Genomic DNA, 26431 nt, shown 5'->3' on the forward strand with positions numbered 1-26431 from the left:
GTCTGTGGTCATTGTACTGTCTTGGGTTCAAAAGGGCTGCAGAAGGAATGCAGGGTTGAAGCTAGATCATGCTAACTGGGTCTTGGATGATGGGGACTCAGTGAGATGATTACTGTACCAATAATATGAATTGTTCCCAAGTCAGCTAGCTATCATGCTGAGATAACTATTTCTGATGGCACCCAAAGCTGTGCTATGCACCTCTCAAAACAGAAGACCTGATATTTCATTATAAAAGATGGGGTGGCTGACAGCTCATTCTCTGTGAGGCCTCTGAGTCTCTAGAACTAGTTCCTCTCCCTTGGTCAAAGATAAAGATAAAGGTTTTTGTAGTGAGGTCACCAAATTCAAGCTATCAAACGGGTCTTTTGCAGCATGCCTGACCTGTCTCCAGAAACCTTATCGATCCCTTTTTCAGCCTGCCTGAACCATCCAGGGACGCTGCAGAAGATACCTGTTTTATGGAGAAGGCTTTCCAAAATGATGAAGGGATGGCAAGGGGTTCTGTAGATGTCTTATCTGGCTGTGTCCCTGGTAAAATAATTACTTGAATGTGATTTGAAGTTTCATTGTATTTATTGTATGGTTAATGATTTAAGGATGCCTAGAGCCTTGGATAGGCATTTTTTGCTGTTAATCTAAATAAATAAATACCTGCATGAGGTGCTTACAAGCTAATATAGAATGAGGGCTGAACAAGGCAGCAAGGAGAGAAGGGAAACATCAGTGAGGTTACTCTGGTGGCTAGGATGTGGTATGATGGAGGAAAGGAAGGTGGGGCTTGAGGAGGGCAGTGCGTGTATTTTAATTAGAATAATGTCTAACTTTCGATAGGCATTGGGCTGGAAGTTGTTCTTGAGAAATCTGAATGAGATGAGGGTTGTGGCTTCGTGGATTTGTTAGTGAAGAGTGAGGCAATAGCAGAGTGTGGTAAGAAAGTTGAAAGGAGAAGCAGAACAAATGGCATTGAAACTGGCATCAATAGTGAGGCATGGAATGATGCAATGAGAAATAAGGTCTGTTAAGTGCTAAAGGGCAGAGTAGTGGAAGATACTGAAGGTGAGATCAATGAAGTTGAATATGTGGTGGTCACCCAATGGTGGGTGGTTTTTAAATACACTAAAGATCGCACCATGGGCTTCAGGGAGACTGGAGAGGAGGAGTTACAGTAACTAAGATAAGAGAAGGGCCAGAATGGGAGTTCTACATATAGAAGTTCAGTCTTGGAACTGTTGTGGAGGAATAAGAGGGAGTATTTGGACACAATCTGGGTGAGGGAAAGGAAGATGTCTGGGTACCTCTCACGCCTCAAGCTACAGGCCTGAGTGACGGACAGTGGAGGAGACAGGGATTTTTGGAAGAAAGATTCGGAGTTGACTAAACTGACCCTGAGCCATCCAAGAGATGTAACAGGCTGAGATGCTGGATTGAATGGAAGGGTTCACATTAATTCCAAGGACAGAAGAGACCACTGTGATCATCTAGTCTGACCGCTTGTGTAACACAGGTGATAAAACCTCCCAAAAATAATTCCAAGAGCAGATCTTTGGTTAAAGAATTGCTAGTGATGGAGAATCCATCATGACCCTTGGTGAATGGTTCCAGTGGTTAATTATCCTCACTGCATATGATCCCAAATACTTTTATCTGTGGCTTCCACCTGCTTTCTATGATTTGTATCTCTGTGAGGTTCCATTGTATTTCTTTCCTGTGCCTAGTAGGTGGGGTCCTAACTCAAATAATGAAGAACTATTTTTTACAGAACATAGCATCGTGGGGCCGAAGTTACTGTCCTGCACACTGGTCACATCATGCACTGGAATGGTGTAGTATGGTTTTGCGTCTTCTGGATACTGATGGATTTGTATGTGCCAAGAGAATGAAGCCCAGGCAGGCTTGGAGATGTTTTTGGGGGAAGATGGAAATGGAGCGCTCTCTTCTTCTCTAAGAGTAATATTTATAAAAGGCAACTAAGTGAGTAACTGTTTGGAGAAAGTTAGAACTTATTCATAAATATCCTGTGCATTGCAGATGGGACTGTTATACTGTGGGAATGGGGCTAATTTACACTGAGGTTAGTTGGAGGGGTTTACTCTGGATTGCTATCTGGGCCTGTTCACAAGTAGGTGGCTGGAAAGACAGGTTGCCTTCTACAGGAAATTCATCTAAGCCAAGGTCAGATTGATTTGAGGAGGGGATGGGCTGCTCCCGAGACTCTAATCTCAGAGAGCTATCTGTTCCATAGGCCTTTCTCTCTCTGGTGGAAGGTGATGCTGGTGGATCACCAACATTGGTTCCGAGCTGTGGGATATGACTAACCAACATCAGTGTGTTCTAATCTAAGCTAACAACGTTGGGAGTCATTAGGAAAGGGGTAGATAATGAGAGAGAGAATATATTGCCTCTGTATAAATCCATGGTACAGCCACATCTTGAATACTGCAGCCAGATATGATTGCCCCATCTCAAAAAAAGATATATTGAAATTGAAAAAGATACAGAAAAGGGCAACAACGATTAGGGTTTGGAAAAGCTTCCATGTGAGGAGAGTTTAATAAGACTGGGACTTTTCAGCTTGGAAAAGAGACGACGGGGGGGAGGGGGGGAGATATGGTAGAGGATCATAAAATCATGACTGGTGTGGATAAAGTAAATAAGGAAGTGCTATTTACTGCTTCTCATAACACACAAACTAGGGGTCACCCAATGAAATTAATAGGCAGCAGGTTTAGAATGAACAAAAGGACGTATTTCTTCATACAACACACAGTTAACCTGTGGAACTCATAGCCAGAGTATGTTGTGAAGGCCAAGACTATAACAGGATTCAAAAAAGAACTAGATAAGTTCATGGAGGATAGGTCCATCAATGGCACCTAGCCAGGATGGGCAGGGATGCAAAACCATGCTCTGAAGTGTCCCTAGCCTCTGTTTGCCAGAAGCTGGGAATGGCTGACGGGATGGATCACTTGATGTGTTCATTCCCTTTGAAGCACTTGGCATTGGCCTTGGCTAGATGGACCATTGGTCTGACCCGGTATGACTGTTCTTAGGTTCTCAATGTACTCGCCTTGATCAAATAAGGAAGACTGGCCTTGTGGGTAAGGCAGTGGATTGGATTTTAGGGGAGCTGGGATCAGTCTTCAGCTCTGCCACAGATTCTCTGTGTGGCCTTCAGCAAGTCTCTTAATCTCCATTTTTACTTCTGTAAAACAGGGATAATACTTATTTTCTCCTACCTTTCTGTCTCATCTATTTGGATCATACGTTTTTTGGCAGGACTGTCTCTGTGTGAATGTACAGTACTTAGCACAAGACCCTGATCTTGGCTGGAGCATCTATGCGTTACTATAATGCAAATGTTTTATAGGCTGTTTTGGGCTATGGTACCAGGTTCTTGCCTATGCTGTTTCCTGTCAAGGGATGTTCCCATCTGGATATAATTTGAAATTACCTCAGTCTCTTCAACATTGAAATGATAGGCTGTGCGACAGACCAAAGGTCTGGTGTAAGGCAGCCATCACAGCAGCCCCATCGCAGCAACTGGCAATTGAAGGAAATGTTTGTTAAAAGGTACTTTCTAGCCAATACAACAGGCTTCTGTCTGACAAGCCACTATTGTCTCTTAACACTCAGCTTTGGTGTGTGGGAATGAATATTTGTCTGTCTTACTGTTAGCAGATTTTGTTACAGAGATCTGTAAACGTGCAGCCCAGCACCCCAGAAAAGAAAACTTCACCGCAGAGCCCTGCTAATACTTGGGAAGAGGGCACCTCTCTCCTTAGTAAGTCTGTTAAAGCATCTCTCTCTGATGAACTCTGCTGTTTTGTTTCAATTACATCTCTAAAATCTCCCATATTCCCATCACTGCCGGTTGAGAGCCTTGATAAAAATGCACTGGAACCTGACCAGGACTTTGCAAACTATCTTGGTGCTTGTGCGGACCTGCTTTGCTGCTGAGTCAGTGACCTCTTCCTTGAGGCAGTCTCTCTACCGTCTGTGGTTACCACCATCCAGCTCAGAGAGAGGCTGCAGTCTTCTAACTTTGCCTCTTCATGCCTAATATCTAATCTACGTTTCCCTTGCTTCCAGCTAAGCCAGTTCCTTCCTGTCCTATCCTTGGTGGACATGGAGAACAATCAATTACCATCCTCCTTAGAACAATCTTGTACATGTTTGATAAGCCCAGTTCTTTCAACCTTTCCTCATAGGTCATGTTCGCTAAAACGCAGAATTTTTGTTGCTCTCCTCTGGATGCTCCAGTTTCATGTCTGTAACGTGATGCCTGAGACTGGACACAGCATTCCACCTGTGGCCTCACCAGTGCTGATTAGAGCGAAACAGTTACTTCCTGTCCCTTATATATGACACGCCATGATACATCCCAGATTGACATTTCCGCTTTTTTTGCAATGTAAATCAGTCTTTATATAACCTCCAAAGTCATTAATGTGTCTGTCAATGAACACAAAGCTGAATTCTGGAGACCAATATAGTTTAATATTCCTAGGGATATGCCTAGCTTGCAAGTAACTCAGTACAGTGGTAGGAATTCTACTGTCATACAAAAAACAAAACCAACAAATACAAGAAAGTTTAAATATCTGTATAGTATAAAAATAATCTTTGAAATTCTGCAAGAGAGAAGTGTCAGTTAAGAAGATTGTTCTGAGCAAGTGGATGGACTCACAGCATGTTTGTGCAAGAGTGAAACTGACAGAAGGCAAAGTGCTCACTTATTCTAGGAACCCCACTGCATGGAACCAGCCTGGCGGTAGAACATCCTCTTTTCATCACATGCTTTTCAGTGTGTGCTCACCTTCTGCTGTTTCACCGGAGATCACAAAACTTGGTCTCTTTTTGCATCCTAAACTGTGATCCTCTTCCACTCTGCCTGCCCCTTTGTATTTTCCCAGGGCAGCCTGCGGGGTGGGGCTAGTGCCAAATGGTCAGTTTTTTTATTATAGAAAATATGGAGGTGGGAGTGGATCTGAGCAGAAACCCATGTCCTCTGTGTGGGGGCAGGTGTGGAAATGGGACATGGATGGAGCTCTACAGGGCATCTACAGTCATGGTTCTCTGTATATACTTGGGAGTGTAGTGCGTCATCACTTTGCCCTCTAAAAGAGAGAGAAGATGGCTTCCAGAGTGTACACTTGGACCCATTTTGTCTTCAGCACACCCCCACTACAGCTGTGGGCTGCAAGGATTCATCTGTTAGTCTCCAGGGGTTTTCTTAAAGGGTAGAATTTATTTTTCATTGGGCCTATAGGACCTGGTGCAAAATAAAAAACACCTAGACTTCTAATAATCTCTAAAGAGGAGAGAGAGAGTACCTAACAGGTGTATACCCCTCCCTCCACTCTGCTGTGGGCCTGCACCATACAAGGTGAGTGATCACAGGGCATCTGTGCAAACAGCAGCTCCTGTCAGCATCCTTCGTACCTCCTGTAAGGGAGAGGGGTGGGCGTGACTGCAAGGTGTTAAGTGGTTCATTTTCCTCCTTCAGGCTTTCATGTTGTCCTGAATCCAGTCAAGGTAACGAGTCACATTTGTGTAGACGCCTGGTGTGTCTTTCCGTCCACAGCCTAATCCCCAACTGATGATCCCAATCAGGCGCATACGATTATCCTTCATACAAACCAGAGGCCCTCCGGAGTCACCCTACAAGGAGAAGGCAGGTTAGTAAGAGATTCATTCGCTCTTGTTACTCACTGACGGGACTTTAAACGTTCCATATGGGATGCCCTGTTCGGACCTGTAGATACTTCCTCTGCACTGCCAAGCTTAGGCTTGGTATAGGGCCTGATCTTCAAAGGTGCCGTGCTTCAAGACCAATCAGTGAGAGGGAGCCCTTCTGAACAATCAGGGTTTGTGTTGACTAATATGAAGTATCTACACCCCCTCTGCAATACCAAGAAAAAAGGGAGATCCTAAAACACTACTGTTATTCCTGGAAAAATAGTCTGATACTCACATGAGGAATCTTGAAAGTACAATAATCCTAGAAGACTCTTGGTCTATTTTTTTAACTGTGTAAGATGGTGACAGTGTACAATACTGTATTGTGGAGAGAAGATGCTCATTAGGGAGTTATGGATGCTGATATGTGGGGTTTTGTTTCAGGACCTTTAACTGTTTCCATCCCCCACTTCTCATGCTACAGGAGCATGCTCTACCCTTTCCCTTTGGTATGTCTGTGGGGAAGTGACCTATCCTATTACAGGCCCCCCTGGTGATCACCTCTTGTTCTGTTTCTGTATCGGAAAGTGACAGGAAACCTTGCACAAGGTGGGGTTTCCTGCTCAGCTATTGGTAACCTTTCCTGCAGTTTGGGTTTTCAATGCCCATTGTCCTAGGTTTGTTTTGGTTAAATGTGGCCTCTTTTCCCAGTTGCTGAGAAGCTTGCGGCATTACCAAGGCAGAGTCTTGCTCCGGAGCCCACCATAGGCTGATGCAGGGCTGCGTTTGTTTGTTGGAGCAGAGAGCGTTGTTAGCAGCTGTTTGCTGGAGGGAACCAGAAGGAACAGGGAGGGCAGAGGTGGGTTTACCTTGCAGGCATCATCCAGTTGCCTGGTGTCCCCTGCACACAGCATGTTCTCAGTGACTGTCAAGTTGTTCAGGTGCTGTGATGTGCAGCGACTAGCTGGAAATAGTCTGACATGACCTTCCTTCAGCTGCTCCGAGTAGAAAGGAGAAACTGCAAGAGGAATTGATGTCTTTGGTTGGGGGGAACAGAAAGTTCTCTGTACATGGATAGGCGGAGGGATAGGAAGGCACTGAGACTTAGTGGGGCAGGGCAACAGCCAGTTGCAGGGTGGAAGGAGTGTCCTGAGTGATCATATCTGCACCCAGGCCCATTCCACTCCTCACTCTGCAGCCCAATCCCAAGCCCTGTGACAGCTGTTTCAGTCCCTGTGGGTCTTGCGGTCACCTCCACAATCCCTCCCACCCCTGGGTCTGAGAGTTTATGCAGGGACAGAGCCTGCGCAGTTTCCATTACTGGGGCACTACCGTCCCTATTCCCACCCGGTTCTGCTGCCCCCAGCTGTATCTAGGCTTTTGCAAGTCACCTTCCCTCTCCTCATTCCAGAACTATCAACAGGGACAGCAAAGTTTCTAAAGTAGGTACAGAAAAATCTCAACTCTTGATCTACTTCTTTGAGTCACTTTTTAAAAATCTATGGGTTTGTTTTGGCACTTGTAAACTGCTTCAGACCTAGCTGGGACAGGATATGGCTTCTCTCAACTGGCTTCAGCATCCCAAATTGCACGCGTTAAAAGCCTTCCAAGACTTAAGCAAGTTGCAGACAAACTCTGGTGGTGGTCTTGGGCAGAAAAAAATGTCAGCTAAAGCTTTTGTTTGGTGAAATGGTTTAATTATGCAAAGTTAGGGAGGGGAGAATTGTGAGCTCTCTGAAAGGGGTTATGGTTTTATGGGATTAGACTTGCTCTAATGGAAAGCAGATGTCATATCTGTGTACATGCAGATTTGATCATCCGTAACTGTGTAACTAGATAGGAATGCTTTATAGCACCACTGAACTCAGGAGGGAGAAAGCTTTCGTTTTGGGAGGTTAATAGCTTGGCCATTTCAAGCTGCACTGGGCTGAAACTTGGCCGATAAAAACTATTCTGCCAAGCGGTTTTTCAGTTTTCAGAAACAAAACTTAATTTCAAATGCTTTTTCACCAAAGAATGCTTTCTAAGGGTTAGCTTCCTTTAACACTGTTGCTTAGCCCTCTGCTTGTCTTAAAAGTACACAGATATGTGCTTGGAGACTAACATAACCACAGCAGCATGTAGATGCCCCACTCAGAATTAGGGTTCCATTAGTCAGCCTTTAGTTTGGACAGCATGGGGTTTATTTACAGACAAGATGCAAGACCAGGGATAACAGACGAGAAGAAGGAGCCAGGGGGAGAGGAAGAAGATGGCCATAAGACGACTTGTTTCCATTGGCCAGCTATTGACTTATGTAGATGGCTTTAAAAAAAAAAAAGTGTCTCCATCTAGAAATAGTCCAGCTGTGCTTTTAGTTCAATTCTAACCATCTGTTCTTGTTGCTCTCTCTTGTTCCTGTTTGCTTACTAAGCTTTAGACAGATCATGTGCCCTAGCACCGCTATATTCTAATATCTGCAGTAGCATGCAATAATCCTTGACAGGAAACTTGTTTTTAGCAGAATGACTGAGTGAGAGGAAATCCTTCCACATATAAATTGAGAACAGGAAATGCAGAATTAAGGTTGCCACTTTCCACCTAGCTCATTCATAGTGCTTGAGTCTTGCAGCTCCCAAGATACTTCCCACTGTCTGTACTTGTCAGACAAGGGCTGGTTTTAGCTCGCATGAGCTGAGGTCAGTAGCATGGTACAGATACAAGTCAGGGTGGAATTTGGCCTGAGGTGTGCCAACACTGTAATACTAGCTACAGTTCTAGGGATTCCAGGGATCATTTGGTTCTCCTACATCTGAAGGTGAAGGACAGGAGCTCTGTGGAAGGACCCGTACATAGGGATACATCATTTCCTTACATTCCTCATGCTTGCCGTAGCCAGAGACCTCACATTCAGTCCAGTCAGGCAGCCGAAGTCCTGGCTCTGGGAGGCAGACAGCCCGGACCGTGTCTGTTTCGATAGCACACTCTTCTGACGCAGACTTCAGCTGTAACAGAACTGAAAAGACAATGCATGAGAACACATGTGGACTGGTGGTGCCGTCTCCGAACATGTGGCTAGGGAGCTTCTTACCAATATCGTTGTCATAAGTTTCTGGGTCAAATTTGCTATGCAGGATGTATTTCTCCACTTGGAATTGCTGCTCGTTCTCCTCAGGGGTCATTCGAGAGGTCCTACCCAGCACAACCTTCAGCTGGTTGCCACTATACCTGGACAATGAAAGAGTGCTATTCAGGGGCATCTTCCTCTCTATTGCACACAGTGGACGAGAGAGCTCCTCTGCTTCCCCCACCACACCAATGTCTCAGGCTGCCAGAGGGCTCACTCCTCACTGCCCCGTACAAGGGATTCCTTCTCCGTCTCCTGCAGCTTGTCCACCCCCCATTCTCCTTTCTTGATGCTGGCCAAGTTCATCTGGACTCTCTCTTTACTGTAGGATTTCTGATCATTCCAGATGCATCCTTTGTATTCCCTCCCTCCTTCCCTCCCTCCAGACTCAAGTACTCCTTTCTTAAGCCCGCTGAGTAGAGCAGCATGCAGGGTTTTCAGATGGGGCCTCGATGGACCCACGCACAGTGGGATAGGTGTCTCCATGGCCGGGCAGTTAATTTTCTGTAGAAAGCTGTCATGGTGACATCCCTCCCAGCCCCCTGGTCTGAGCCTAGCTTGGCAGACGCAGGGTTAACTGACAGGATGAGGCTGTCAGGCACTTGTGGGGAGTAAACCCCGCTGTCGCGTTTAGTATGTTAGGCCTAGCCCAAGACCACAACCTCACTTGGGCAATACCAAGCATCTTCTTTCACTGTGCGACTGCCGCAGTAAAGCGCCCTCCTGTCTGCTGCAGCGAGGGAGATGATGTGCGGGGACCTTGGTGCCTGTCTAAGCTGTCGTGCACCTGCCAGGGTGCTGGTGGGGGGGAGGATCTTATTCCATAGCTGGGAAAAGTAATGTAGGGAGCAAGAGGTTCTGAAGGACACAGTCACTTGGATTCCCTCTGCCTGGGGCAGCTCCCACCCTGCCTCAGTGTCTCCCATGGAAGGGCAGGCAGGGCAGTGGGGTGGCCTATGTCTTTCTCTCTTTACTCCCACTGCTGTAATGGGGGGCCCAGTATCTTGTCCCTGTCAGAGGCACCGACTGGACTCTGCTCTCACCTCTCCTGGAAACAGTGGGCAGCTGACAGGACCCAGCAGGAGTTGATCAGGATTCCTCCACACAGGAAATGCTCCATAGTCGCTCGCCGACTTCGGGCAAAAATGGCAGCCTGCCACGGGTGGGAGCTGATGTCTGCATAGAGGCCGCCTTTAATTCGGAACTGGGCCACTTTGTGCTGCCGCAGGCCACACGTGGCTGTGGATGACAAACACAGAAACAGGCTTTGTGCTGTGGCTCTTGCTCCATTCTCCCCTCTCGGGCTAAAAAACCTCCAAGTGCTTGGCATCGGCTGCAGCAGCACTGGACACAATGCTGGCGATGGCCTGATTGCTCTTATCCCCTGGACAGCTATCGCACCCTGACAGGAAAGAGAGCCAGGAAGCCCTGCCTGTGCCCCCAGTTCTGCTGTCCTGCTCGCTGCTCCGGAAGAGACACCTGTGTGAGAGCTGCCGTCCTGACACAGCTGCAGTCCAGCCCTACCGTGCTGAAAGGGCTTGAGTGTAACCAGGGCAAGGAGTAGCGCAGTGGGGATTCAAAAGAAGAGAAGACGGGAGAGCAAGTGTCCCTTACCGCAGGCAGGCACGTCGCAGTATTCCCACTTCGGCTGGCCAGCCTCCAGCACGTGGCACCACGGCCTGGAGTCGTTGTCAGGGTTCCTGGAACACAGACAAGGAGAGAAGGTTTCAGCTGCTCAGACTCCCACTGGACCTGTGGAGAACCTGCTGGAGAGGGAACAACTGAGAGAAGCACTGTTGTTTTCCCAAGGACGGTGAGCTGTCATTGCAGGACGCCTTGCGAGCTCTGCCAAGCAGTGTCGGCAGGACGTGGCATGCTTGGAGTGACATGACAGAGATAATTGCTCTGTGGCCAGGCAGCATTGTGCCTGCAGTACTGTGTGTCCCCCATGTCCTGATTCATGTGATAGGTCAGAGCGGCGCCTTGGGGAGAATGGGCAAGGGAGTGGCCTTTTAAAATGTGTGAATTCACTCCCTACCTACCGGCAGAAGTTGTGGCTCCCAAGACCCAGCTGCTGGGCATTGGACCTCCAAGCTGTGTAGAATTTGCTGGCAATGATTTTGGAGTCCCATCTCAGACAGGTGGCACCAGAGCTGGTAGTGCTGTGGCTACCCCAGTACTCGGTGCCCTTCCCAGAAAAGCAGTCCTCCTTGCTTCCTGCAACAAGAAATCTGCAGATGAACTGAGGAATACCAGCTGCTAACTGCTCCCAGCCTCACCCCCTCAGCTGTTGATAGTGCATGGACTGTGGCCTCCTCTCCCAGATAAGCAGCACTACATCAGTAAGACTGTCTGTGGTTAGAAGCTGAACCGTAGTGGAAAGTGAAGACCTCCATTCTGCAGCCTATGGAAATGTCGTGTGCCCAGAGAACCCTTACAAGTATGGTCTCCACAGCAGGTATCCCCAGGGCTGTGCACATACCTCTGGGGCAGGCAGGTGTACTGCAGTATTCCCAGGTATACTGTCCCCCTTTGTAGATGTGGCACCAGGGCTTGGAGTCCTCGTCTGGATTCCTGAGAGAGATGGTAACAGTCTGTATATAGCTCCGTAATCATCACCGTCCAGCCCTTGCAGGCTAGCTAGGTAGCGTGAGGAATGTGATTGTCCCGTGGCAGGCCGGCAGAGGGGAGCACAGAGGAGTTTGTAGCTTGCCCATGTGCCGTGCTGTTTACATGCAGAGAACACTCACTCGGGTTTGGGGGCATTTTAAAGAGGGTTTGCAGAGGCGGCAGATGGTGGCTAGGTAGACTGGCTCAGGAAGGGAGTTTCAGGTGCAGAGGTAGTGGCGCACCGTGGGTCTCCGGCATCCAGGGGCCATGCCTGCATTTGCACCACGCCTACCTCACGGCCCTCCCCCAGAGGGGTGCTGGTGCTGCTCCCCAGCTGCCCCAGAGAGGCGGGGTGTGAGGCTTGAGGGGGGGTGCCTGGTGCTGGCTTGGGGGGGGGGGGCGGCCTCACCTCCCAGCCTGGGGAGAGGGGCCGCGCCAGCCCTTCACAGCATGCGGGGGAGGGGGTGCAGGAGCAGCCGCCCTTCAGCCTCCTGGGCCCCCTGCCCGTTGTGAGAGGCTGGCCTGGCGCCCCGCACTTACCCACTGCTCCAGTCCCACAGCCCAGCGCCTGCTTGGACAGGGTAGCCTCAGCCCCCGGCCTGGGTAGGGGGGAGGGAGGCGCAGGGCCAGCCCTTTGTGATGTGCACAGGGCCAGCGCCCCCGCGTGTCATGAAGGGCTGTCTCGGCGCCCCCCGCCTCTCCACCCCGCAGGCCGGTGCCTGGTGGCCTGGCCCCCCTTCAGTTCGCCTCTGTGCAGAGACAAGTGTGGGAGAAAGGAATACCGGGGGGATGAGACATGCAGCTTGAAGCAGAGTGACATTCCCTGTGAGAGCCAGAATGTAGGGCCCAGGACAGAAGACGCTTCGGTGCTGCTTTCCACACACTCCCCTCTCCTTCATGGTGCTATTTACCTCCCTCAGTTCCCCTACATCTGCCCATGCAAAGGAGAGCTGTTTTTCTCAGCACAAATTCAAACCATTTTGTTCGCATGAAGTGCCACGGTCTGCAGGTCTCTCATGCTAAACACAGATCTCCCAACCCAAAGCCACAAGGATACAACACAGCAGCTCTTCAGTGCCGTTCCCTGGTCATCCACCCGGGAGCCATGGACCTCTGTCCCAGCTCCTGCTGGGCCTGCTCCAGGGCCGGGCCAGCACCCTGAGATTCCAAGACCCACTTTTCTCCCCCACGTGTTCTCCAGTAGCCCCAAGTCAGGTCTTCCCCAGAGTCTGCTAATCCCTCACACCCGTGAGTCCTGCTCCTGGGGACCACCCGCCAACTGCAGCCTCCTGCTTCTGAGCCCAGCTTACACTGGCACGCTGATTCTTCTCACGTACAGGAGTGTCTGCACCAGATTTCCTGCAACTTGGCAGGTTCTGTAGCTCTAGCTAGTCCTCACAACAGCTTCCCTAAGTACCTGCTGCCGACAACTCACCATGATCCTCTCCTCCATCTCTCTGCTGCTCCAGCCTCTCCCTTCTATGCTCAGGCAACTCTCACCTGCCCCTTTACAGGCCCGGGTGCCTTCTCTGAAGCCCAGTTGGGAGGCAGCTGAGCAGTCAGAGGTGCACTAGACCCTGCTTCCTCTTAAAGGGACCAGTCAGCCTGTGACAGGTACCCTCCCCCCGTTCTGTCATAGCACCGATACTCCCCCGGCACATACGCCCAGCCCCACATGCTGTACACACCCTCCCTACCATGCTGGCTCCCCATAGCACGGGTCCCTCTGTCCCAGCCTACCCCTGCCTCTCACCTGCAGTAGTTGTGATTGCCGAGTCCCAGCTGAGCAGCATCTGCTCTCCGCCCGTTGTACTTTTTCTGAGCCAAGGCGCTGATATTCCAGTTCAAGCATTCGCTCCCACTCTCGGTCACGCTCCACGTCCCCCTGTATGTTACCCCCAAGTCTTTGTAACAGGTGACGTGGGTATCTGAGCAACAAGGAAACAGAATGGTAACTTCAAACTGGTCCCACATGGATTCGGCTTCCCTCCCTGAGCTCCTGGGAGCTGTTGCCTGATGCAGGGACCCTAGATACCAGTCAGCAGCCCAGCATGAATGCCTCCATAGGCCAGTCCAGACCCCATGTGTAGCGGCGGGTCTTGAGCCCCAACGCTAGAAGGTCAGCAGCCCATGTATCCTTCCCCCAGATGCGGTCAAAGAGCCTCTGTGGTATTAGCTCTAAAATAGATAGAGACAGCAGCGCGTAGGGCCTGTTACATTGCACCGGCCTCTGGGCAGCTCCTCCCACAGCCCTGTGTAACCAAACCCTGCCCGTTCCCCCAGCCACATGTAGCCTGCACTCACCTATCTCACACTGCTTCCCAGAGAAGCCTGGATGGCACTGGCAGATGAAATGCAGCGGAGAGTATAATGCCTGCTTACACTGGCCCCCGTTGTAACATTTCTGGTTAGCACACTCTGTCAAGCAAACACAAACCAGGAAACCTCATTAGATTTCACAGCAACAAGCAGTCAGGAATATCTCCCCATCTGAGAAACGGATGTAGCCCAAAACGAAATGAATACACTCCTTCGTTTGTCAATAAGGATGATAACGGATATGTGAATAAGTGTAGTGCAACTGCTGGAAATGCGTGTCTAGACATGGGAACTACCACATCTGAGAGTGAAGGAAAACTTAAAGTGCTTAATGTGCTCAAATGGGGGGAAGCGGGTAACTTCCGTCTCAGAATATGGAAAGAATCGGCATGTGAGATTGCTAGCCTGGTAGCAAAGATTTGGAATAAATCTGTCTATTTAAGGATAGTACCATATGATGGAGAATACCTAACATCGTCCCTGTATTTAAGAGAGGGGGGAAAGCGATCCAGGCTATTATTACGGGCCTGTTAGTCTGACAACAGTAGTATGCAAACTTTAGAACAAATTGTGAAGGAAAGAATAAATGTATGGAGGTAAGTGGTAAAGGGGATTTAATGTAGCATGGGTTTAACAGAGGTGTGTTGTGCCAGACTAACCGGATTTCCTTTTTTGAGAAAATAACGAATTGGTAGATCAGGGAAGTGCAGTAGATTTAATACACTTGAACTTCAGTAAAGCATTTGACATGGCACCACATGGAAAACTATTAGTTACTTAAGGGCAAGGGGGATCAATACAAGCATTGTAAAGTGGATAAGGAGCTGGCTAAAGGGCAGAATGCAGTAGGTTGTGCTGAAAGGTGAATTATCGAATGGGAGGGAGTTTACCAGCGGAGTTCTTCAGGGGTTGGTTTTGAGACTAATATTATTCAATATTTTTATTCATGACTTTGGCACAAAACGTGGGCATGTGCTAATGAAATTTGCTGATGACACAAAGTTGTGAGACATCGTGAGGAGGATCAGAATATTATACAGGAAGATCTGGATGACCTTGAAGATGGGAGTGACAGAAATGGGATGAAATTCAACCATACAAAGTACAAGGGTCTAATAATAAGAATTCCTGCTGCAAGCTGGGAGTTCATCAATTGGAAGCGACAGAAGAGGAGTGAGACCTGGATGTCGGGGGTCACTCACCGGATGACTATGATCCACCAGTGTAATGCAGTCGTGAAAAAGGCAAATCCAGGCAAATCTAGGATGTATCAGGCTTCCAGTGGAGAAGTATTAATGCCATTGTACACGATATCCACGTAAGACCTCATTTGGAATACTGTGTACAATGCTGGACACCCATGTTCAAGAAAGATGAATTCAAACTGGCACAGAGGCAGAGGAGCTACTAGGATGAGAGGGGAATGAAGGGCCTGTCTTATGAGAGGAGACTGGAAGGACTTGGTTTGGTAAGTCTACAAAAAGAATGTGGAGAGGAGCTATGATGACTCTGTATAAAAACATCAGGGATAGGCACTCAGGGAGGGTGAAGAACTAAGTCAACTAACAGACCATGTTGGCACAAAAACAAATAGATATAAACTGGCCATGAATAAATTCAGGCTGGAAATTAGACTGTTCATAACCGTCAAAGAGATGAGGGAAAGATCTGGAAAAGCCTCCCAATAGGCGTTATGGGGGCAAACAACTTACTTAGTTTGAGCAGAGTTGGACGAATTTCGGAGTGTGACGGTACTATGGGATTGCTTGTGATGGAAGCAGTCCTAGGGCTCATTTCCGGTGTATCTTATGTTCCTAAAAGCTCATGCTTCAGGGTTTTAGTTGGCCAATGGCAGGGGTCAGGAAGGGACTCTCCTCCTCCTCCCCCCAATGTATTCTGGTCTGGTCTGGTTTGGTTTGGTTTGGTTTGAAATCTCCTTCCTTTGAAGGGTCATTGGACAGGGTGAGCCAGGGCTCTGAGGTGGCACCAAGCGTTCTCTGTATCTGGTGCTTGGCTGGCTGGTTCCTGCTCACATGATCAGGGTGTCACTGATCCCCATATGTGGAGTTGGGAAGGAATTTTCCCCCAAGTCCGTTTGGCAGGAAACTTGGGTTTTTTCTCTCGGCTCTGCAGCGTGTGGGTCCAGGTCACTGGCCAGGATGATTGGGTGCATCGCTCTGCCACTGCAGGGCCTCACACACGGCTGCGCTTTGCTCCTTCCTAGTCTCTCCCTGCGCCACAGGACAGTGTATTCTCCTGCGAGCGGGAATACTTCCTTCTAGAGTTGGTGGCTGGCTTTACTGTGTAGGTACTGGACAGCGCTGCTGGCCTGTGAGAAACAGGAGGTCAAAACTAGATGATCTGTCGATCCCTTCCGGCCATCGACTCTGGCGTGTAACTTCTCCTGTCAACCTCCTTACTGCCTATTCCTCTCTGGCATGTTGCCGGACATGCCCTGGGCCTGCCTCTGGCCTAGGTTGTAGTCCTCCCCGCCCCTCTCCTCTGTCTTCCCACGCATCCTGCCACACGCTGTGCCTCTTCTCTCCACTTACCTCCGTGGCCCAGCTGCGCTCTTACTGCTGCCGCAGTGAGTAGGTCCAGCCTAGTGCGGCCATGCATACGCCAGATTCTCTCTGCCTTCCCGCGAGAGCAGCATTCCCTGTCTGTCTAGCGGGGCTAAATCTCCAGCATAGTGTGGCCCAGGCACATCTTTTATAAGTGGTTCGCTCAGCCATCCTCATTGGGTCTCAGCGTCTTCTCATCAACGGTTACTTGTTCCCTTTCCCTTCCTTCCCAGCCCCTGCTCCATACTCACTTTGGACAGGCACGCTGTGGCAACGACTCCGACCTCTGTCACACGCACAATATTCTACTCTGCCTGCTGCGAGTCGTAGCCAGGTCTCTCTCTGCTGGTAAACCTGTCGGGATGACCCGTCAGTGCAAGTGGCTGCAATCAGAGAAAAAGGAAAGTGGGGCTGTCTGATCATAGTGGCTCTGCTCCCCTCTCTTCACAGAGCTCTTCCCCTCCCAGGTCAGAACTGCTGTGTCCATCTCCCTGCTGTGCTGTTGGATGTAATGTGCTCCACCAGCCTCTTGGCTGTGTGTGCGTGCAGCAGAGAGGAGAGATCTTCCTTCTCTGTTGATTTGTGTAAGCTATTACCGCATGCTGGTGATGCTCTGCATCTCTTCCATGGCCAAATCTCGATCCCTACACCCTGCGAGAGTGGGCATAGTTGGAGCACGAGCCTGGCCCCGGTTTCACTTCCTCAGCAGCAGCCAGCTTTGCCCTGCATGTCTGCCCAGCCCCAGTTAGAACGGGTGCCCTCTCCTGTCCTTACCTTTAGATCGGGCTCCCCTCCTGAGGCGCACATGCAGCTCCTGCAAGCAGAGAAGGAGAGAGTCTGTGGGTGACTGACTGCTGCCTTACAGGTTCAGTTACCAAGTGTTCCCAAAAGCTGAACTCCTTTCCCAGGCCCACCAATCAGGAGAGCTCTGAGACACAGCCCGACGCAGCACCTCTGGTACTGTGGGGAGTGCCTTAGGCACACTTACAATAGTCCAGGATAGCAGGGAGCAAGCACAAATTGCCCCATGTTTCGGGGGCTGGGCATTAAGGATCCTTCCAGTTAGACACAGATGAGGTGTGCTAACCACCAGCCACTATTTCTGTGCCAATGCCAGAAGGGAGAAGTTGGGCCTGCGGGAGAGGATGTTGCCTAGAGGTGGAGGGAAAGCCAAGTGTTGCCATGAAGAAGGCATGTGGAGTGGAAATAGGTTCACAAAGAGAATCTTTCTTTTTAATCTGCTCCCAGGCAGCACAAGTGACTGACGGGCTGAAGTGGCTCGGTGCTGAGGAAAGATGAAGAATTAAATAAGTTAGAATTCTGGGTCTGTGGTTCTGAGGCTAGGGGGATGCTGGCACCCTCTGCATACATTCAAAGGTCAAGTGGAACTGAGGGAGCTGGGACTGATGTGGGGGGGAAATCAAGCAAAGGCTGAACACGATGGAGCCTTTGCTAACAGTGAGGGATATCTGGCTGTGGACAGTCACCCAAAGAGACTGATGGAGGGCCCACTGCTTGGTACAGTTAAAACTGGCCTAGATAATATCCTGCAGGGAACAATCGCAGCCTGGGCCTGAGGCTGAACTTTGGGACTGTCTTAGAGCTTTTCTGCCTCTGATTTTTATAACCATATAACTCTTCCTCTTCTCCTGATTAGCAGAGACTGTTGGAGGCTCTGGCAAGTAACGATGAGGATGCTGTCAGGCGAGGTTAGGTCATTGAGGGCTGCCAGGACCACAGAGATCTCCCAGAGTGGCACTGGCATGTTGACCTCTTACCTGGCACTGCAGAGGGGTGATTGCTGCTATCAGCAGGAAGAGACACAGGCTTTTCCCTGCCATTCTGTTTTTTCCCAGCATTTCCTTCAAATCTCAGACTCTACAAAGACAAAACGAAAGGGGTGAGCAAGGTGCCTCCCGTGTGAGCAGAGGTTGATATTGCCAAAGCAGACAAGGGCTTTTTGCCGCCCAGAAACCACTAATTTCCAGAGGGGATGCAGTGTGCGGGGATGCAGTGTGCGGGGATGGCTAAATCTCTGAGCCGCTTCTGCAAATCTCAGTTTGAGAGTCTAGGAGCTTTGGTGTAACTCGGAACCAGACACACCTCCCAGTGCTCAACGCAGGGGGAGGGGGCCTGCAAGGCATTGCAGACCTGGGCTGAAATTGCTTTTTAAATTGCGTTGGGTCACTGAAGGCAGCACTTTAAGCACTGAGTTACCAAAACTGTTGCTCCCAGGTTATAGACAAACCACCCTCCCCCCCAGTTCACTTCTCTGCACGCTGCTGGAATCCAGTGGTGCTGAGGGGCAGCAGAGAACTCTGGACTCACGCAGAAGAAACTGTGACTCCCAGATTCGTCTAATAAAACAGAATGTGTGTCTCAAGAGAAGCCAGAAAGCAGTGTCTGAAAGAGGAGGAGTGTCTGGGTTGGGGCATCAACTCTCAGGGGCCCAAGAGACATTTGTGTTGGGCGAGAACTTGCTGGTGCCCGTCTGTCTCAGTCTGCATGAGAGGGTTTGCAGGTGGAATTAGTACATTTTCTGCACAGAATCAGAAGCCTGACCAGACCCACTCCCCCCCCCCCTCTCTCTGTCTGTCTGTCCCGATCATGCTGCCTGCTGATGGATGGGTTAGCTGTGGGTGAGGGAAAGGCTGAAGGGTCAACTGGATCTCTGATGGGCATGGACAGCACTAATGAATTTAAAGCAATAGACTTCTGTTTTTCGGTATTTTAACCTCCACTCCCCGTATGGTCTGGACTTTGTTTCCCTTAGCATCCTGCCCCTCTTGCAGGCAGCTGAAAGTAGGTTAGTTGGCTGGGATGCTAGTTTGTGGTCTGGCACTCCATCTCACTTGCATTTCTTCCTTGACTCACTTCCCTGTAGTCACAACAGCCTCTTATTCCCTTTCATCTCCCACAGCAGCTGTCACTGCTTCCAGCCCTTATGAGAAATCTTTATACCTCCTGTCCCCCACAACAGTAACCTTGGGAAACAATCTGTTCCTACACAGTTCATTAGCTCATCTGATGTGATTGAGAGGAAGAATGGACCTAAAGGTCTGCCGGCATCCATCTCTTCCAGTGAATAAATTAATTTCCTTCCCCTATTCTGTTTCTTACCTGGCAGAACTCCTTCTGGGTATTGAATTCCCTGGAGCTTCCTGGATCACTACTGACTACTGGTTCCCTGCCCCTTTCCCGAGCAGCATTTTCAGCCTCTTTCAGTGACAGACTTAATGGCAGCAACACCAGCTCTGATCTCTTTATAGATCTACTCTGCAGTGGTATCTCTGGCATCTCATTCTCTCCAATATCCCCTCCCCCAGTCTGTTCACAAACAAAGGAGAGAGACGGGCAGTTCCCTTCACTAGAGGATCTAGAGAATTACTGACTGGCTTGGGGAAGTTGCAGGAGGGAGGGGAGGCCCTCAGCAGCACTCTGGGAAGCTTACATCCCACAACTTCAATCCTGAGCAGATGAAAGCATGTTTACTTGTGACGTTCTCCAGTCCACACCGATAACCCGTTTCTACCCCTCTATGGAGCCAGGCATGGTTCTGATCCTAGCACAAGTAGAACAGCCTGGAATAAGGGGCATAGGCAGTGAAGGGCTTTTTGAGGAGGTCTGTACCCCCTAGGGCAGTGCGGCTTTGCTCTGGTCTCATAGCACCACCGTTGGCATCTCTGTGACCATTCCCCAGAAAGACTTCCTTTCTCCTTCAGTGACCTTACAGCAACAGTAAAGGATTAGGGAGACAAGGGTATATAAGCGATCTGCAAATCCTGACTTTGAGAGCATGAGTTAAACAACTAGAGGGGGAAACTAGTCTTTTGTTTTCAGAAATGTTACTGAATTCAAGAATTTGTCATAAACCTGACTGTCTGTCCAGGAGTCACACTGAGACAATAGGGGCTGGCTCCACATTAATGTTAAGGGCATGTGGTACAGCAGAGGTTGGGTAACTGCGGGAGGTAGATTAGAATTAGTCTGTAGTTCATAGGGACTCCACTCTGGGAGCAAAATAGCACCCAAAGGCGCTCAAACACTTGGTTTTCCCACATTTGTGTGTCATGTTTTAAGATTAGAAGGGGTCCTTATGATCCTGCATAACAGGCCTGTGAATTTCATCAAGCCTACACTGAAGTATTGAATATCTGGTTCCAGTTATCATATTTCTCTGTGTGAAATGATAAATTCCTAGGTACAGGGACATTCGGTGAAGTGCCATGTACTCGCACTGTTCCTGTCAAGTGATAAATGGTTTTCACCTGAAATCATACTGGGGACATTTTTTTCCAGTTGAACAAGATAGGATACACCGCCAGAATGGGAAGATTTCCCATCAGATTGTTGGTGATGGCCCTCTGTGCCCAGCATGAGAGATTTCAGAACCCCCAATGTTACTGCTGCTGCAGTCAGAGTCGAATGAGTTTTTTGGTCAGATTTACATAAATATGTTCACTGCATTGTGAAAAGACCATCATAAAATTAAGGGATTTTGCTTCTGTCTTCCAAGGGAGTCCTGGCTGCTCTAGATAGCAGGAAAGAGGAGAATTGGCAAGAGGATTTTGTTTCTGTACCTTTTATCATTTTCTAACTTCTAGTGTTATTCTGCAATCCCAAGTATTTCTGACCTAGCATTCATCTGCCCTCCCACCTTTTCTCATTTCTCTGTCTACATCAGGTGTCCTTGAGTGAGCAGAAAGCTGGCCCAAGTATTTGAGAGAACTGCTGCTATTTCATTAATCTGGAGTTCATTCTCTGCTATTTAAATAAAGCCAGTAAGGGCAGCTGGATAATGGCTGGCAGAACGCAAAGATGACAGATGAGTCAGTCGTCAGGTCAGGAACAAAAGCAGAGAGAGAGAAAATGAAAAGAAGTCTTGTTTTAGGAGATGGGGTTTGATTGACGGACAAGTGAAAGACCCGTGTGAACTATTCCAGGCTCTGAATGAGAGGGAGCCGTAGTAACGCCAGACTGTAGGCGGCCAGGTCTCCTGATAGGTCTGTAAAATGGGGGGGATTCTAGAGGGCATGTAAGAGGGTTACAGGCACCTTTAAACATTTCCAGATGTCAGACCTGGAGAAACGGTTTCCAGGATGCACAGATATTTCCACATTTCGGTGGTAATGTGTTTGTTGTTCTCAGAATCTCCCAGGGAAGAACATCTGGTCATACAGATTTCCCAACAATCCCTGCAAACTCTCACAAGGAGGCCTTGCTGTGTAGCAGTCTTTTTAAAAACGCAGAAACGTTTTCCAAACAGGCAGTTATTCTCAGGAGTGTGATAACTGAATCTGAAATAAGCCTTTGAAGTGCCCAGGAGTGCTGTGGAAGAGCAGCATCTCAACCTTTCTCATCCAAAGTCACAAGGCTGTTGCTCAAATCTAGTGCCGGTTTATTATTCAGAAGTCCTCGGTCTGCTGCCTAACATCATGGCTATGCAGTGACTTCCTTGCATTCTTGCAGGCACTGCAGTGTTACCATAATGGGATGGTAATCAGCACCATAGGCGCATCACTCCTGCCAGTCAGAAGGAGGCAGCAATTCCCCTTCTTAATGCAGTGAGAATGAAGGTTCTTTTAGTTAAACCCTCCTTAGGGGAAGGTGAGACTTTCCTCATCTGAAAGGAAGAATCTCTGGCCTAATCCTCCAGCAAGTGTCTTTGAAAATGGGCATCTGAGCCATTTCTTCTGAGGATGTTAGGATTCCCTGGAAATAAGCCAGTTGTGGCAAAGTCTGAATTTCCTGCAGTAGAAGAAAATATTGGAACTAACCTGGCTATTCCTCTAGCAGGAGTCCAGCTGTGTGGAATCAGGTGGAACCAGAGCTTGTTTTCATAGGAAAAAAAAGGAATCAGATTTTTATATCCTGAAAGGTTTTGTATTAAAATCTCAGAGTCTGGTATGAGAGGAGAATCTCCCATTTAAAAACACCAGAGCTAATTAAAGTAAGAATTAAATATAAAACAAATTCTGTCCCAATTACACTTAGCTTGTTAGTTTCTCATGTACTATACTGTACACTCTAGCAGTGCAGCCCTGCAGCACATACTCTTGACATTTTCCTTGTACCAGATAGTGCTTCCTGTATCTCTTGGGTGTCATCTGATTCCTTCATTTCAATAACCCTTGCTATTCCCTCCTGGCCAGCACCTCTCCCACACACAGAGATGAGTGTGCAATCCCCTGTTTTCAGCTGTAGGGCAGTTCTGATGTCCAATGTGCTGGAAGGCTGGTCATGGATGTTTGCCAGAGGTATGCCGTTAGTCTTATCCCTGGCCTCGGCTGTGCCTTACCCGTCAATCCGAGTGTTCTGAGTGATAAGGCCTATCTAGCAAAGCACAAGGATTTCTGAAAATGTTTACATGGATGGAAGCAGACCTTCTCCAGCAGTTATCTCTTTGCCTACCTGCCCTGGGCCTACTTACGCCTGTTGCTCTGACCCTTAATGCTTCTGCCCCTGCAACCAGCAAACAGATTCCCAGGCTGGCCGGGAGCATTGTGATGATCTAGTTTCACTTCCTCTCTAAAGCAGGCCCTAAAACTTCTCCAAAATAATTCCTAGAGCAGAGCTTTTAGAAAAACATCCACTTGTGATTTAAAAATTGCCAGAGATGGAGAAATCACCCTGACTCTTGGTAACTGAATCCCGTGATGAGAACAAAGGGGCTGGATTTCCTGTATTGATGCTTTTGTTCTGTATAAAATACATGAAAGGTAATCCAGGTCATACAGTACGTTAATTGATGCTGTCACTTTAAATGTGCTCTCTGACTGGATTCTTACAGAACTCTCCGTGGATTAGGACCTGGAGCATTTAGGAAAATGGGCAAAATGTTTTGTTTTGAATTAATTAGTTTCTTCAGTAGAGAAACAAAGAGTGAGGAGGGAAATAGGATGGGGGGAGATGAAAGAGGAGATCGGGTTACGACAAGAGTGTGTTTACAGTGCTTGGACTGAGGTTTTAAAAGAATGTATGAAGTGGTGTGAAGCCCAGACAGGGTATGCACTCTTGTCCTGTTGGGTGAGCTGGCTGCTGCCAGAAAGACAGATCAGAAAGACTTGGGCTCCTTCCTATTAGTCTATGCAGGGCCAGTGTGCAGTACAGCAAGTGTCACTGACATGCCAAGACTGTCTAACATGCCCCTAGCGCCCTCTCTGATTTGGTTGGGTTACTCTGGAGTTTAGTATCAACCTTCTTTTTCTTAGGGTTTTGTGCTGGTAACCGTTACCGTAATATCTGCGAGTGTTTACATCAGTCGTTCCCAGAGGCCCTAGTCTGGATCAGGGTGCTGGGTGCTGCACTGACCGCTAAGGAGACAGACCCTTTCCCAAAGCATTTACAGTCTGATTCGAGAACCCCCACCCCGCCCAAGGCTGCCTCTGGTAGAGATCAATTAGGAGTCAGTGTAGAGGTGAATGGGCTGCACTGTTAGGGCGTGTCTACACTGCATCTGGGAGCCAGCCTGGGTCCACAAACTTGTGGTAATGGGGTGGCTCATGCTAGCATTCTAAAAATAGCTGTGCAGTTGTGAACACTGCAGTTCATGCTCTCAAGCCTGCCCTCTTCTTCCCACCACCGGGCTTCAGAACCCAAGCTCTAACCTGAGCCGCGGTGTCTACACAGCTGTTTTTAATGGGCTAGCATGAGTCTGTGGATCCAGACTGGGAGGCTCACTCATAGACACAGTGTAGACATGCCCTTCGTGCAGCACCATCAAATGCAAACCTCTGCAGCACACCAGTGAGCTGGGTAGCATGTAACTAGTCTATCTGCTTCGTGACGCTTTGCGCGCCCAGAGCCACATACCTGGATCCTGGAGCACATGCCTGAGGGCGTCAGGATAAACCAAAGCAGGCAGCAGTCCTAGAGTTAGTGCATCGAATGCACATAGCTCATTACAGATCTGGCATCAACCCAGCAAGCAATGTGGCATTCTGCAGACCCAGCTATATCTGTGCTGATGCCTCAGAAACAAGAATACTTTGAACTTCATGTTTTCCACATTAATCAATTAAGCATCACAAATCTCCTCAGCAATAGGTAAAGAAGTGCTACTCCCAATTTAAAATTGGGGAAAGTGAGACACATGGAGGTGAAGTGTCTCACCGAAGGTCACATCGGGAGCCTGAGGCAGAACAGAGATGAAAAGTCATGGTCCTGACTCCCAGTTCTGGGCTTTTGTTATAACCTCTTGTCTTGACTCTGAATCTGGAGCCAGTAGCTTTTTGCCATTTGTTCTGATACTTCCCTAAGCTGCTTTCGCTCTGATCAGAGGGGTGCAGAGCTCCGGGCCTCATCGCCCTCCTTTCTGCAGGGAGAAAGAACTGTAGCGCCTTCCTCCTCTTGACTGCCTGCTCAGAAAAGAGTTGTAGTGCCCCGATCCTGTTCTGAGCATTGTGGTGCCTTGTTTCTTACTATTTCTTCCTGTCTGCCACCTCCATAGCCAGGGCATGGACCATCATAGCAACCAATTTATATTCATATTATACCCCTTCACATAGTCTCTGAAATACCCCATTCCATTGACACCTGCCAAGTCTGGTGTCCCCTTCGGGAATTGTTCTGAAGACTCGCTATAGCACTGATTGCGTTTGGGAAGAGGAAGAAGCCTGGAGAGCCCACGCAGGCCCCTCTGTCATCTCTGCTTAGACGGGAATCCTGAAGCAAAAGGTGCAGTCTGACCACTACCTCAGCCCCTCTCACAAACAGGACACCGGATAAGTGCACAGCTGGCACTCGGGGTGTTCTGTTGCCATTGGAAGTTTTGTATATCGATTCTGTTTATTTCAATTCTTTCTTTGTCTGCTAAGTGCTCTCTGTGCAGGGGTCTCCTCCCCAGGGCAGTCCAGTGCCAGAGGCTGTCAGTCCTTGGACTTTGCCCTGAGTTGGTATAACAGGGTTTTCCTGAGAGAACTGGAAAGCGCCCTTTAGCCCCAAACTTACAACTCTCCCCAGAGGCTGAACAGCAAGAGCTAAGTTAAAATCCACATTCTGAAGCACCATGCATAATCTAATTAATTAACAAGTAATACGTAATTAATAACAGGAGTGTGACCTTATTTACCCCTGCTCTGCTCTTATTGCAACACTAAGTCATAGGGGGAGAGGGAAAGAATCTGCACAGACAGGTGCAGAATAATACCTACCTTCACGTCTCCTCTTCTGTGTTCTGCGAATGGTTTCCTTTCGGTGCAACTTGGATGTGCTTTGAATATGTCGAAGCTCTGATCTCTCTGAACCGCTCCAGTCCTTCTTAAAACTCCAGTCGAGAGGGTGGAGACTGCGGGGGGGGTGGGACTTTTTCACCAAGAACAAAAAATAGACAGTGGGAAGGCTGTCGTGATACGGTCAGGATGAGGCGGGTTAGTTTTTTCCAAAGATGAGGGGGAGGAAGTGCCTGATTAAGTCAGCAGAAACATCCTGGCTCTCAGCCAATCAGTATTATTCATAGTCCTGGTCAGAAAGCAGAATCAGTGACTCTCTAGCTGCTTTTTTTTGTGGGTATCCGTTGACTACTTTTGAATGCCAGGAACAGATCAGATACTAAGTGCCACTTATAAAGGGATCCTTCATCATGGTTCCAACAATGGTGGGAGAGAATCATCCACACAGTGCCCCAAGAGATACAAAAGCTCATTATTTCCTTCGGCCATCAGCTTACTTGGTACTATGCAAACTATAAAGACCAGGTCCCTCCTCCGAGGAGCTTCCCACACTAAACGGGCTCATGATGCATTTCAGGCATGTACTGTACCAGGAGTCTGTCTCTGAATGGTGCCTATTTATATGACTAGAAAAAGAGATCCTGATCTGTGAGTGGAACAAAACCTCTCCTGGCAGCTGTAGAGAGCACAGAGCAATATAAGGGGGAGAGGACAGTGGGTAAGAAAGGGTGGACAGGGCCGGAAAAGGTGTGAGGAAGATAACAGGAAGGAGATGGAGAGGAGACGAGGACCTGAACAAAATCCTTGAGTCCGAACACACCCACGCACTGAGCGTGTTGCATCTAGGTTTGAATTTTGCAGTCTGAAGACCTGTGCTGTGGATAATCCCTCCTAGCACCTGAGAGAAGAGCCTCCATACACCCAGTTTATCTCTCCACTAGTGGATGCTACACTCTCAAATGGCCACTTTCCTCTAAAGC

General features: G+C 48.7%; 1 protein-coding gene across 1 annotated transcript; it reads right to left on the bottom strand.

Annotated features, from left to right (window-relative positions):
• Window positions 1-4478: 4478 nt before the first annotated feature.
• Window positions 4479-25540, bottom strand: PLAT (plasminogen activator, tissue type). Its single transcript, XM_067545578.1, has 14 exons — window positions 25434-25540; window positions 18060-18159; window positions 17056-17095; window positions 16533-16664; window positions 13703-13816; window positions 13152-13326; window positions 11271-11362; window positions 10831-11005; window positions 10403-10488; window positions 9832-10027; window positions 8753-8889; window positions 8537-8677; window positions 6552-6700; window positions 4479-5664 (listed from the first exon to the last, which is right to left on the bottom strand). The coding sequence occupies exons 2-14, from the start codon at window positions 18138-18140 to the stop codon at window positions 5506-5508; spliced, it is 1677 nt and encodes a 558-aa protein (XP_067401679.1). The 5' UTR covers window positions 18141-18159; window positions 25434-25540; the 3' UTR covers window positions 4479-5505.
• Between the last annotated feature and the right edge of the window lie 891 nt (window positions 25541-26431).

Source organism: Emydura macquarii, unplaced genomic scaffold (genome assembly GCF_026122565.2).
Source record: "Emydura macquarii macquarii isolate MOO-44397 ecotype Brisbane River unplaced genomic scaffold, CSIRO-AGI_Emac_v2 contig_201, whole genome shotgun sequence".
NCBI classification, from domain to species: domain Eukaryota; kingdom Metazoa; phylum Chordata; order Testudines; family Chelidae; genus Emydura; species Emydura macquarii.

Bases quoted from the DNA above. Each gene is read 5' to 3' on its own strand.
- PLAT (XM_067545578.1), bottom strand. From the start codon at position 18,140: ATGCTGGGAAAAAACAGAATGGCAGGGAAAAGCCTGTGTCTCTTCCTG. The intron at 6,701-8,536 runs GTAAGGAAATGA...TTCCTCTTGCAG, and splicing joins CTACGGCAAGCATGAGGAAT to TTTCTCCTTTCTACTCGGAG. The intron at 5,665-6,551 runs GTAAACCCACCT...TTCTCCTTGTAG, and splicing joins AACTGGATGATGCCTGCAAG to GGTGACTCCGGAGGGCCTCT.